This window comes from Eubalaena glacialis, chromosome 2 (assembly GCF_028564815.1).
Source record: "Eubalaena glacialis isolate mEubGla1 chromosome 2, mEubGla1.1.hap2.+ XY, whole genome shotgun sequence".
NCBI classification, from domain to species: domain Eukaryota; kingdom Metazoa; phylum Chordata; class Mammalia; order Artiodactyla; family Balaenidae; genus Eubalaena; species Eubalaena glacialis.
Genome location: NC_083717.1, coordinates 131,966,604 through 131,981,384, shown reverse-complemented (window position 1 = coordinate 131,981,384; position 14,781 = coordinate 131,966,604). Strand labels below are relative to the sequence as shown.

At 33.8% G+C, this 14,781-nt stretch overlaps 1 protein-coding gene across 6 annotated transcripts in view; it reads left to right on the top strand.

Moving 5' to 3' along the window:
* RALGAPA1 (Ral GTPase activating protein catalytic subunit alpha 1) overlaps positions 1-14,781 on the top strand; it is a 218,035-nt gene that overhangs the window by 193,579 nt on the left and 9,675 nt on the right. For 5 of the 6 annotated variants that reach the window (XM_061180792.1, XM_061180786.1, XM_061180793.1 and 2 more), the window contains one exon: positions 13,378-13,502. In XM_061180792.1, coding sequence (XP_061036775.1) covers positions 13,378-13,502 — 125 coding nt within the window. Of the gene's footprint in view, positions 1-13,377; positions 13,503-14,103; positions 14,135-14,781 lie in introns of all 6 variants that reach the window. The other variant, XM_061180788.1, reaches the window with a different exon arrangement.

Sequence of the window (14,781 nt, the reverse complement as noted above, 5' to 3'; positions counted from 1 at the left end):
ACTTCATATAGGTACTGATAGATAACTTGATTTTTATTTTATTTTTTTTAAAGATAGATTTTATTCATTTTTAAAATTTTTTTTTTTTTTACTTTTGGTCTTCATTGCTGCACATTGTCTCAGTTAGCAGGGGCTACTCTTCCTTGCAGTGCACGGGCTTCTCATTGTGGTGGCCTCTCCTGTTGCGGAGCATGGGCTCTAGGCACGCGGGCTTCAGTGGTTGTGGCTCGTGGGCTCTAGAGCACAGGCTCAGTAGTTGTGGCGCACGGGCTTAGTTGCTCCGCAGCATGTGGGATCGTCCCAGACCAGGGATTGAACCCGTGTCCCCTGCATTGGCAGGTGGATTCTTAACCACTGTGCCACAAGGGAAGCCCAATTACTTGATTTTTAAATGAAAGTTTATACAATAAATTACAACTAGATGTTTTTGAGATATTGAAATATAAATGTCTTTTCATTTTAAATAACAAATACATATTTCAGAAATATAATAAAATTTTAAATGTATATTTTTGACAGATTCAGATAAGCTCCCATTAAGGAAAAAAAATCATGCGCTCTAAAACAGATCAATAAAACAAAAGAAATTACAATAAAAACTGAGATAGAAGTAGGCTTTGAAAACCATCAGTTACTATTTTAATCCTCATAAGAGAAATGAAGGAGTAAAAGAATATGTAATAAACTCAATTATATTTGGATAATTGTACTGCTGTGTCAGTTATTTTGTGCCCAGTAAAAGTACCCACTAAGATTCCACAGCATAAATTGTGCTATTTATGATCATTAAGTACAGCTTAAATTTTATCCTAGGAACATCTTCTGTATCTGTGAATCTAATGTTGTTCACTAAATGAGGACAATATTGATTGTCATATGCTGCCCAAATCGATCATGCTGGCAGCCAGAATTACAGTAATCTGTCAGTATTGATGACTGTCTTTCAAGCTTTGAAACCTCTCCTTTACTTCACTTGTCATTTCTTGCATTACTTGTACTTGAAAAGCATTTTCTTGCAACCTCTGATTTTGTCAGCTAGGTTTTTTGGGGGTTTTTTTTTTTGGGTTTTTTTTTGTCTCTAGCTCAATTTGTTGGTTTGATCATGCAGTTAGAACTGAAATGCATCACTGGGGAGAAGGAGTAGGCACATTCTCAGTAACCATTGGACCTGAGGGGTATTTCAGGTTGATCTTAGTCATCATTTATTAATTACCTGTTGAAATAGAATGTATGTGTGTGTTATTGGGGTTTGGGGTTTTTTTGTTGTTTGTTTTTGGCTTTTTTGTATTAGGAATAATAATTCCAAAGCATTAATTTCATGATCTTAGCTATCATGACTTTTCCTTAAATAAAAATTTTTAAGTAATTATTTGTTTTGATCCTAGGGACATTTTGACTATGTATAAATGTTAAATATGTTGCTATCAAATATGTACTATTTCTCTTTCTTTTTTAATGTGAGATTTATTATACATAGAAATTTTCAGAAGTTACAGTATATAGTCATGTTGTATTCAGGTTCTCAGAGAAACACTCAGTAGGATGTGTGTATATACATAAGTACATAAAGAGAGAGACTGATTTTAAGGAATTGGCTCACACGGTTGTGGGTATGGCAAGTCTGAAATCTGTGGGAGTTGGGGTAGAGTTGATGCAGTCTGAGTCAGAAGGCATCTGGAGATAGAATTCCTGCCTTCCTTGGGGACCTCAATCTTTTCTCCTAAGGTCTTCAACTGACTGGATGAGACCCACCCACATTATGGAGAGTAATCTGATATACTTTTCTCCTGATTTAAATGGTACTCACATCTAAAAAATACCTTCACAGCAACATCTAGGCTGGTGTTTGACCAAAAACTGGGTACCATGGCCTAGCCAAGTTGACATAAAATTAACCACATCCCATGTCCTAATTTTCTTAAGTTTTTCTTCTTAACCTTTCTTACTGCAAAATATAATTTGAAAAAAGAGTATAAATCCTAAATATACTATATGGTGAATAATTACAGTTTAACCACCACCAGGTCAAAAGATGCAACTGTACTGTTTTTCTTCTATCAAAAATATTGATTGATCACTTAAATGGTAATGGTAAAGATTTTGAGAGAAATGCAAAGACAAATCAGATGGTAATCTCTTCAATAATCTTATAATTTAATAGGGGAGATAATTATATGTACACTAAAAATTATAACACAAGGTAAAATGTGTCACAGTAGGGTTGTAGATAAGATGCTGTGGGAGTTCCAAGGAAAAAGTCATTACTCTGGAGTAAGAAAATCAGGGAAGAATGTATAGAAAATCTGGGCCTCAAAGGGTGAGATTTGAGTAGATGGAATGCAGCATGTCTGTTATAATTCTTGTAATTTATATTTTGAGGCTTTATGTGTGTATATATATATATGTAATACATATATAATATTGTGAAATATACATTTTGGGGGATGTTATAAAATAAAATAGTATCTTTAAAAAACACTTTCCTCCTAGATTTAATATTCTTTCCTCCCAAACCAATATTATTTGATTTCTTCTAATCTGTTTAGATTTGACTTTTTCGTAAATGCCAGAATTGGGTTTCTGTTTAACTTTATCAGACAAATTACCAGAAGTCAATGATCATTCTTCAATTAGTCACAGTTTGTTATCCCTGCAGTTCTACTACTCAAATGTAAAGAACCTGTTGCAAAAGTATGAGAGCCAAAACGAAATGAAATGTAATTGATTGGCTCCACTAATGCAGTTTGCCATTCATTACGATAGAACATTATAAAACCTCTTAGGGAGGCCCATCAATATTGCTGCCATTTCATGTTAGAAGAAAGTGAGTTTATTGAGAAACTGCATAACTTTATGTATCTACCGTCTTTTGTAGATCATTTCCTCAGAAGATAGTATTGGTAAGTATAGACTGTCCTTAATTATAGTCCTTAATTATAAATTAATTATATTTAAAAATGTGGAGGCTGACTGTTGGGTAATCAGCCTGGGCTTCAGAGTCCAGAACCACTTATTAAGTGTGTCACTGTCTTTATGTCTAATTTTATTTAATCTGTAAAAGGAGTACCAAACTCAGTAGTGTTGTAAGGATTAAATGAGATTATCCACATGAAGCACTAAGCAGCCTGTCTGTCATGTAGCAAGAGCTCAGAAAATGTGTTTTTACATACTGTTAAACTTTTACATGTTGTTGACAAATGAAGTTTTTTTATCCTGTTCTGATAGTACCTTGGCTTCACAGCAAAAATAGCAAAGGAAAAGAAAGCAGTACCACCATTTTACCTGTTTTCTCAAATCCAGTGTGACAGTATGGTCCATATATGCCAATCTATGGACAGTTGGGTTATATCATAGTGTACCAGAAAGAAAATAGGAGAACTCTATCAGGTGATTGTCTGACTGTTCCCTAAAAACAACAAAACTTGAAGTTCCTCTACTTCCATCTTTATTAACTTCTGACCTTTGCTAGAAAAGGAATTTTTTTTCGCGCTCTGTTAAACGCTGTGTTGTTGATATTAGTGATGAAGGTGCACTGGTATGCTCACATTATTATTAACTACACCTACTGCATAATGTGTAAGTTTTATTCTAGTCTTTGTTTAAATAGAAAAACAGCAGTAGATTCAGATGCTATTTGGGGATTTCAGAGAGCAAAGCATGAAGGATGTAAAGCTGAAATTACTCTAACCTTGTTTAACATAGGAATTGCAGTGCTTTTAATCTATTATTTTCCTTTTACTAAATATATGGGATTTTGCTATTGAATTTTTAATAACTCAATAATGGAATTAAAATTAAACTATGGATCACAAATCTCCCCATTTTCTTCTAACTGCTTTTCCTCTCAAACGCTAGAACATAGCCTATTTAAATCTTAACTTTTGCTTGCCAAACCACTGTTACCGTCCATCTGTTCATGCCAATTGCAAAGAAGGTTCGGTTTTTAGTGAAGCTTTGCATTTCACATAAGGTATGCGAAGTGAAATTTCACAAGGGACATGATGGATCCTGATTCTTAGTGATAAACCTTTGGGGCCATCAGGGTTGGCATATGGTCCAGTATGATATGAAGGCTTGGGTTCCCTGGCTTCACTTCTTTGGCGTGAAGCTGATAAAACCTGGCTCTTGAGTATTATTTCACTGGACACCAATCATGGGCAGCAGGAACTGCCCATTTAACTCTCTGTGGGAAGGAAGCCCAGAGAGCATTCACAATGGTACCATTGTCGAGTTGCAAACTGCTCTGAACAGCTTGACGGCACTAGGGAGGAGGGGATGGGGTTGCTTTACTAATTGCTGTTCAGAAAAGAGAAGAAGCAAAAATAGCTGTTGTAGAATTGATGTTTCTACATTTACTTATTCTTTTGCTAAGGGTGTTGACTTTTATTTAGCACATACCTACTATCAAAAAGAAAGCAAATTAATATATTTAAGCAACCACCTGTAGTAATTCCTTGTTAACATGCCATTATCTATTTTCAGCCCACCAGATTATAGCAGAGCAAAAGTCGGTTTGCTTCATGATAGTTTTACCTTTAAATGAAATGAAAGTAATGTTTTGTAATCTTGATAGAAATTTAAAATAAGGGAAAGTGGATTAAAACCAGCACATTTTATATATCAGATAAGGTTAGAGACAGATTTGGCTTACGCTGTGTTTTTTAGAATTCCCAAATATCGTCTGAATACATATAAGCAATATTAATATAGAAATGTAAATTAATTTTATGCGTAACAATCGCAAATGCTAAAATAATCCACTAAGCAAATCTTAAGGTTAAATACTGGATTTATCATTTAAATGAGTAGGTAATGCCTATTTCAGTCACTCATAATTGTCTTTCTCTCCTTGAATTCTATTTTGGATATCTTTTTTAAATGTGAGGGTTGTTTCTTTGTTATGTGAGGCATTGTATGCTGTGATATTTGTATAAACACTACTCTGGGCCTTTCCATTTTCTTTTGGTCAGTCTAATCAAGCAGTTGGAGATTCTGATGCAAAGAAACAATGATCTACAACTTTAAAAAAATTAAAGCTTTTTCAGCCCCCAGGATCCTGACCCCACAGTATATTTCCATAGATGATTCTTTTTTTCAGCAGAACTTAAGTTGACTAAATTATACTGCAGTATTGTAATTTATGCAACATGTCCTTTCAAAGGATCAGGGAGAGATATTTTAAGAAAAATTTTTTAATCTATAGATTTTAAAAAATGGGGTGTTCTTGCTAAACTGAGGGAAAATCAAATGCATGTTTTATAAAATTAGTAACAGTCTGTAAGATTTACTAGTATTGCATCTCTTCATGTCCCCTTAAATTATTTTAGTAAATGGGCACCAGTGCAATATTTCAAAAACAGTAATTCATTGAATGCCCATTCTTCCTTTTACTGCAGAATAGATTGTAGTTAAGTCAAGATTAATGGGTAGATTTTAATGTTAAAGTCCAGTCTCTGAGCCTATTATTCCCTGGGGGCATATAGTGCATTAGTTTAAGCCAATATACTGTTTATCATAGATGCTATGACACTGTCTTAAATGACAGTTTGCTGTACTTTGTAACTACTACCATGATAATAAATCACTTTTTTTGTACTCCTGATAATTATAGCATTTAAACAAAATCTTAATTAAGTTAGTGCACATTTAGGTAGAGATAACACTTAAGTAATTGTACACTGTAAAATTTCACTTAGTTATTTTTTTCCTTTTTGCAGTCTTCTCACAGAACCCAAGTTTAGTATTTAGTCCAAACACAGACATTCATTTCCTCAACTTAATGTACTGAAATTTTTGTCCCTAAGAGGAACAACACAGTGATTATTCCTAGTCTCCCCCCAATATTTTTTAAACTCTTACTGTAATACTAGTAATTTTGAAGCAGTTCTCTGTTGACTATGAAAGTCTCATTATTACTTAATGGTAATATTTTCAAGCAGATCTTACCAAGAAGGAGAGCACAAAATTTTAATTTCATTAAATTTGAAATCCAGGTAACTTAGTTTTTCTTTTAGATGTTTTGTTTCATACAACTTTCATGAAAGTGTAATAGATACACATATTTGATAATCATGTTAGTCCTTTTTAGAAACTGCCAATGAGTATTAGATTATTAAATCAGGAAGGATTTTCAGAACCTTTAGGTAGGTTTAAATTTTTAATCCTATTTATTTAAGGTTAATCTTTTTAAATGTATTTACATGAAGTTTGTTAGAATTGGGCTTATCAACTTTTTACTTAATGTTTTCATTTAGTAATTGACTGATTTATGAGCAATTATATATGGTCCAAATTTTATACAGCTCCAGCTTTCAATAATAGGACTATCCTCACAGTGCCTTAGCACCTGTTATGGATTTTGAGTCATCTGGCAGCCCATGGGACTTAGATAAAGAAGTACCAGGTGTCCTGCCTGTCTCCTAATTGAGACGCAGTGAAAACAATATAGACTTGGCAGCATGCTTAAAAGGATGGATTAAAGCCCAGCTTTGTCTACTCTGACAAATCACAGCTTTTCCTTCATGGTGTAGATAGTATCAACTACTAAAGAATTTCATTAATATAAAGCATCATAAAAATCATACACAATAATTGGTCATAACCTGTTGCAGATTTTCAGAATTTCTAATAACATAGTACAAATAATTCCAAGATTCATGCTATTTATTTAGGGGAATTTTATTTTTACTGCATATGAAGTAGACTGCATGTTTCTTAAAGAAATTAGCTACTGTAGGAAAGAAATGGAGTATTAATTAATTTACTAGATCTTCTTTATAAAGTAAGCAATATAGTTTACTTTTATAAATGAGCAGTGCCTTTTAGTCCATGGGATACTTAATTGCCCTGTATATTTCAGGGAAGTATGCCACTTTACTCCTGATAATAATTATTAGATCCTGCAGATGTACTTGCAAAATATATCTACCCATATTCTATATCTCAATAAAATTCTTATTTTTCATTATGTTTTCAAGACCCTGTGTAATGATACTGCCTCAGAATGTTTGAAGATACTTCAAGGCCTTTTAGAACTAAAAAGTCAAATGTAGTTTTTTTATTTTCTCAGTTTTATTTTAGATCATGCCATGGATTTTTATTACTATACTACATATGATATTCTAGTATAAAACATTTTTGAAAAATTGCCAATCATAGAACTTAAGCTAGTAGTCATTGTGTTGGCCGTCCTTGAGCTGACTAAAATGCCTTTTATACTTTTTTTTTTCCCCATCTAAAATCCAGATCACTGAGATTGTCTGTAGAAAGAGCACTGGACTGTTAAATGACCAAGGTTCTAGTCCGAACTCTACCGGTCAGCAGCTTTGTTTTTCTGAGCGAATCTTTATATTCTCCTTCGAGGCAAGGCTTATTGCTGAATAAACATTTTGCTGATTTTGCTAAGTTTCCTGACATTAATGTTTGTAGATCATTGTTGTATCCGTCCTCTAATTCTAACTAAAATTATCACAACCAATGGGGCAAAATGTTTATTTCAATGCTAAACTGTAATGAGTTGTAATTACTTTCAACATTTACAGAATTTCTTCAGTAGGCAATTATTATAATTTTTTAAGAAATTAATATCAGTTTTCTTTTAATGTTACACCTTACATATGTATACATTGTGCTTTACTCACTTTTTCTTCTTCCGGAGAAGGTCAGCAAGATTAAGGGTAGGGGTGGAACCAGACTCTCTCTCTAAATTCAATCCTAGGAGAGTCCGAACTGTATTTGCCCCAAAGGGCTTTGTCTCTGGGGAGCCAAACTGAGATTAGAGGAAGGGGGCTGTCTGCATAATAGGCTCCTAATCAACTACCAAACCAACTTTATTCATTCATTCTATAATTTATAAACAATCATTGAGTGCTGCTAGGCCCTGTGCTAGGTGCTAGAGATATAAAGATAAAAAGGCATGGCCTCCGCCCTCAGACATTAGTCTCCCACTAGTTTATTAGGAGAACAAGCGTGAGGAATGAGGCACACTTGATGCTTAACAACTGGCTCTGGAGAGCAGGAGGAGGCCTCGATTTGTGGCATTTTTTGAGTTCTATGATGTGAAAACTCCCACCATAGCCAATTTCGAACTACCAACCATCTTACAAACTTTGTAAATATTGTAAGTAGTACTTGCAAGAAATTTTTAATAGGTAAAACTCTTTCTCTTCCTGCAATTACTGTTTTTGGAATTTTGTATACAGAGAAGGGAGATGAAATTCCTGACTGCTAAAACGGCAAAGAAACCACATTAATATGAGTGTGGGCAAGTGCTTACTAAATTAGGAATTTCAGAATGGGCCCTAAATCCCTGAGGCTATGCTATTGAGCACAGATATAGACACTTCATGCTTTGCCTTTACTTAAAAAGGAGCCGGTAGTTTTTTCTTTTCTTGTTTAGGAAAGAAAACATTAAACCTGAATTTAAGAGGAAGTTAATTAAGCAATGATATGCCTTTGTTGTCTGTCTGTAATTTTCGTAACTCCTTTTTGTGAAAAATTATACTTTATATTGATTCTTGCTATGTACAACATACATATATACAAACATAAACATACATACATGTACATAGGTACATATACTTACACACACACAAATTTCTATTTCTATTTGAGACTAGTCACAAATTACATTGGACCTAAGTATTTATACAACCTCCTGGGCGTGCCATGGAATTAATGATCACAAAACTGGAAGTTTTGCCTTTTCTGACAGCAAAAGCAGTTCAAAATTACATTGTATTATTAAGAAAATTATTGTGGCGAATGAAGGGTTGTTGCTTCTTTAAAAACCAAATCTACCTTTTATCTGTTCTCCCTATACATTAGTCAAGTTGAAAAAAGTGTTTCTAATTAACTGTCTGCAGTCTCTTTTCTTCATATTGTGTTTTTTCTCATGAGAAATCAGAGTTTTCTCTTACCAGAATAAGTCAAAAGTTCCTCTTGTACATAACATAAACAAGAAATATTATCAGAGTTCTTGCACATGAACACAGGTATATTTCTTAAGCTGATATTGAAAATTGTCCTAGTAGAGACAGCACCTGCTATTTACAAAGACTTGAGTCAAAGGTCAAAATAACTATTTTCATCACAGATGTAGGGGGACTTTTGGGTTACTTTATATTTATATCCTTTATCTTCAACAGCCCTATGACATAAATAGGAGCAGGTGGGGGGATCCCCATTTAACATTCAGAGAAACTGTGGCACAGAGAATTCATGCATCTCTTTCCAGGAGTGGGCTGAAACTGAACCCTAGTTTCATAACAGCTGGTCTTGACACAGTGACAGGGGGCCATTATTATTTCATAAGATAAGTTTAAAATCAAAAGTAGTTACTTGAATACTGATATTAACTTCATATTAATGAAGTACAGATTGGGTTTAAACTATTTATTTATACTATAAAAATCATTTAGTTCCCTTTTCTTATTTTTAGAATGGTAATATTCCTTCCCCCCATTTCTATTTTTACAGAAAGTAGAAGGAAGGAGGATTAGTGGATAATTATATTGCTGTGATTGCAGCACCTGTGTGTTATTTCTTTTGATTGGCTAGTTCTGTATTAAAGATTCCTACCAGCTAAAAGTCTCCTTTATCAAATGGCTTTTTATTCTAGTTTTGGCTTGGGTTGTTTTAGATTTGCAACAAAAACCATCTTAATTCAACTTAGACTTGTACTTTAAATTTTGTTCTGAATTTGTAAGTTTACCATCACCTTTTTATGATTTCACCCATTTCAATTTTTTTAATTTCAATGCCAGTGGCAACACACAATCACAGTAGGAATATAGCTTGAGCTATCCTGTTGTTATTAGCCATCAAGTTTGCGTATGCCACTCAATTTATAGGTACTAATAACTCTTCCCTAGAGAGCTGCCTTTTAAGGAATAAGTGTCTAACATATTATAAGGAGATATAGGAATTAACTATTTTGGACTATGGTTACCATTGCAGATGCTAACATCACTGTTTGGAACTTTATCATCATCTCAATCACAAAAAACACCTTGTTTGTGGACTCAGGACTATTGTTTAAGTACTTAGAGTTCATTATATCTCCTTAATATATGTTTTCCAAAGTAAAAGGGGAAAAGATGTAAGTACTGTAGATTGGGTTGCTTTCATATTGTTGTTTATTTATTTATTTGACTACATCACACTTGGAAAATTAGAATATTTAGCTTTTAGAAGGTGAGTTACTGTAGTCTATAATAATTTACTAAGCTAACAGTATTTTCTGAAAATAATCCCCCAGAAGGAAACTTCAGACAATGGGCTGCCTAATTTGTGATAACCGTTGCAGTTTTTCATTTAAATTCAACCATTAATGATTGTTTTCCTTCACTCTGCCACCTATACTTCAACTTTAAAAAATTGTTTTAGAAAGCATCATTTTCTCTAATTACGATTTTTTTGCAGTTTTATTAAATACATCATGTGTTTTTATACAAAATGAATACATTATGTCTAGATAATTTTAGTTTCTATAGCTTTATATATTAGGGTTTCTTCAGAGTTTTATGAATCTCCTTTTGTATAGTGAAATAGAATTACACTTCAGAATGTATCCTTAAGAACCTAGGGGCAGGACAGGAATAAAGATGCAGACGTAGAGAACGGACTTGAGGACACAGGGAGGAGGAAAGGTAAGCTGGGACGACATGAGAGAGTGGCATTGACATATATACACTACCAAATGTAAAATAGATAGCTAGTGGGAAGCAGCCGCATAGCACAGGAAGATCAGCTTGGTGCTTTGTGACCACCTAGAGGGGTGGGAGAGGGAGGGTGGGAGGGAGACACAAGAGGGAGGGGATATGGGGATATATGTATATGTATAGCTGATTCACTTTGTTATACAGCAGAAACTAACACAACAATGTAAAGCAATTATACTCTAATAAAGCTGTTAAAAAAATTTTTTTAAATAAAAAATGTATCTTCTCTAGATATTCATTTCTTGCTCTAATAATCTCCTTGCTTTAGAAATATTAAATTTGCTTTCTCTCTGCCTGATTTTTGTGTAAACTCTAAATATAATAAGGTAAAGTAAAATATTTCATTTATAGGCCCTCTGAAAGTAGAGCATTTTAAAAGCAGGTAGGTGTCTCCACCCTACTTTTCATGAAGCATTTTACCCATTCAAGCAGACTTTTAAAAACAGCTTGTTTTGATAGCAGACTGTTCTCCTGTGGGCCTTCAGCCTTTGCTTCCTGGCAGCACCTTTGGTGCGAAAAGAGAGTGATCAATTGGGAGACTATCAGTGCCAGCATGCATAGAGTGATAAGTTAACACACCACTGGGAATTTCTAGGGCCCACCAAGATACTTCACTTCTAATGTGCTAACAAGCTCATTTTTCTACCTCTTGCCTCTTCAGTTATTTTTTTTCTCAGAAGAGCTTAGAAGTTGAGTGCATCAGGCATAATGAAAAGCTCTGTAGGAGGGAGAAGCAATAACCCCATTTTTCCCTTTTCAGCCAAATAGAAAATTAGTTTCTGGTAATACACAAAGGCCAGTATTTTTTGTACAAGGGGCACTGCTGTGAATCAAAGGACTCTATTAACTGCAGAAAATTCGGCAGCTGTGAATCTCCCCCAATGAAAAAAGTACTTTCCAACAAGTTGTGAGATATGTGGTATTATTTAGATTGAACCATCAGTTTCATCCCCTTTCATTTATAACCATATACCCTCTTTTAAAAGTGTGCTATATTACTTTTCTGTGTTAACACTCAAAAACGTCTATATGATCCTTCCATAATATCCTTTCAATATAGCATCTTGTCCTGTTGCTACCCATTTCAGGAGTAAAATTCTTTTGAAGTTCAACCCCAGAATTGAAAATAATGGATTGCCAGGAACTGAAATTAAGATTATTTCAATATTTGATACATAAAATAAATTGTAGTATAAGAAGAGGTTACTCAAGTCATTTAGGTGGCAAAAGACATCACAGTCTAAGTCAAGTGCATAATGAATATAGACTTACCTTTAACTCTTCTTTTTTTTTTTTCTCAATCAGTAATCTTTTGTAAATGTAACTAGCTATGGTATCTCCCACTGAATTAACATTTTAAATTATCTCCCTCTCAAAATTTTTTCTTGGTCTTGATTGTAGACTCGGTCTACAATCTCTGGAACTAAAGGACTACAACAATTGAATTGCAATTTTAAAAAGAGAGAGAATAATGAATTTTGAGGGTAAAATATTAAAATGGGTTTTAGGGAAAATTCAATGAATAAAGAAGAACCAGTAAGCAAATTTTTATTATCCTTTACACTTAGTTAAATGTCTTAGGTAAAGCCTATCAACATAGCACACTGAGTACAGCTGGAAAACTTTTAAAAGTTGTAGAAGAAAGGTTAACTGATTTCTCAGTTCAGGAACTATACGACATGAAGTCAGCATGTGAGTTTTTCCTGATAATTGTATGTTGCTGCCTGCTGCTCTACATTTTGACAGCCATTTCCATAGTTGCTTTCGTGAACAACAGAAATATTCTCTCTCTTTCTCGCCCTCTCTGTGCTAACAGCACAATCAGGCCTGCTGAAACAGGAAACCTGGAGTGGGTTGTTCAGAAGCAACAACACTTCAAGGTACTGGTTGCTTGTCAATAATATCAGAGAAGAAAATGTGGTGAAAGGGAAGTACAGTATTTTTCTGTCAGTGTCAGTGCCCTGTAGATGCTTTGTTAGGCAGTATGTAGGAGGCCTGTGGACTCTCTGCAAATATTCCTGCTTGTTTCAGTGTTATAATTGACTAGGTATTTTTTCCTGACATACAGATTCAACTGTGTATTTATCTTAACTGCATGGAGTTAAGTTCGAGGATTACAGCAACAGTAGTCTTCCATTCAAAATGAGAACAATTGTTGGGAAAATGCAGGGATTTTAGAAAAAGATGATATGCAGGAATTTTTCACAATAAATTATTACAAATGAAAAACAGAATTTCAGACATAGTATTTTAAGCATTATAATATTTATCGCATGGCTTTTCAGAGTACATCTGCAGATCGAAGCTGATTAACAAGATAAGATGAGCCTTAGGCTGACCTGATAGCAGTTGAATCCTTTCCCAAGTAAACTGTTACCTTTGTTTCTTCCAACAGTTTACTATTAATTATTTTCTAATAAATGTCTTCCTGTTAAGCTGCCAGGTATAGTGGTATCCTGAAGAGTAAACTTACGTTAAAAGCTACATTTTTTTCTCTTTAAAAAGCCGTACTTTTAATGATATGCAAGAATAGTTAATGAATAATTATATTTATTAAGAAGTAATGGCTTAGCAGTGATAGTAGTCCTTTTTGATGCGATCTGTTCTTTCCCAATGTATGCTGCATTTAAGTTCATCCTTAACTGAAGGAAATCAGCTATGAGGAGAGAGCGCGATATCTGCAAACGATTGTCCAGCACCATTTAGAACCAACGACATTTGAAGATTTTGCAGCACAGGTTTTTTCTCCAGCTCCCTACCATCATTTACCATCTGATGCCGGTAAGATTAAAAGCAAGTATTAGTTACTGTTCATTATTGGAACTTGAAATGCAATACCCTTTTGTTCTAAAAAACTCTTAAAATAATGGAAAACTTGCTTGAATAAAGTTCCAGTCATTGAAATATAAATATTCTTCATCATTATTTTCATATTTGGCCTGTAAATTTGATTGATACTTTCTTTTACGTAAATGCAGTTCCTTTAAAAGTCAACAGTCTTCATAAAAGCACATACACTACATTTTATCTGAGCTAATGGGCAGTAACTATTGTGTTTCACGGAATCGTTACTGAAGTATCTGCAAAAGAAATACAAGTTGAGCAGGCACTCTCAACTTCAGAGGATCAAATTTTATGGCCAAGAATATTGCCTTATCATCTCTAATTTTACAAATAAAGTTAAAATAATTGGTCTAGATTTAGAAGTACTTAGCAGAGTAAATTATTTTGTAATATTTAAAGATTATAAGAGGGTACTGCATTTGTACAATTAACTAATTTTGAAGAAATCAGTAAGAAAATAAATGACTCATGGCCTTCCTATTCTGTAATACTTTGCACTCCTTATGATTGTTTCATTTATTTTATTTTCCCTCTTTAGATCATTAAATATCAGTTCTGTTTATCTGAAGGTAAGACAAAGTGTCAAACAAAACACCCTTTGTTCTTCCCCCATTTCCTTTTTTAAAAATTAGCAAGCACTAAGCTTGTAACTCAGTTAATAAGCAAACTTAACACTGCCCTGGTTCATACTAAACATTTCAGAAATTGTCACTAAATTTCTTCCAGAATTATACTTACTAACTTAGGTCTGCATGAAACACTAACACTGGTTCTGGGATAAAAATAACTAATAATAGAACCCTTGGTTGAAGTTAGTTACACCTTGTTGTATTGACCTTTTTGTTTCTCAGCATGAGAATGTAGTACTACTGAACTGAAATGGTGTGTCTTTGTATTTTGTAATGTGTTGCATTGTTACTGGGTATCTTAACTCATCAAATAGTTATTCTGTTGTGTGCCTCACACCATACTAGGCACCTGAAATACAAAGATGACTGTTTTAATGATGTTCAAGGGAAGCAGGAAAAGAGAATACAATATACTTGAAGTTCATCATAATAAGCCTTCAGATTCTCTTCATATTATATAAGTTTTCTTTATATTAAGTAGTTTAAGAGGCACAGTACTCCTTTACTGGCCTAATTTGCTTGCAAAAAAAATTACTGTAATTCTCAAAGTCGACGAAATTAAAGCTTCCATTCCTGTCACCGTTTAA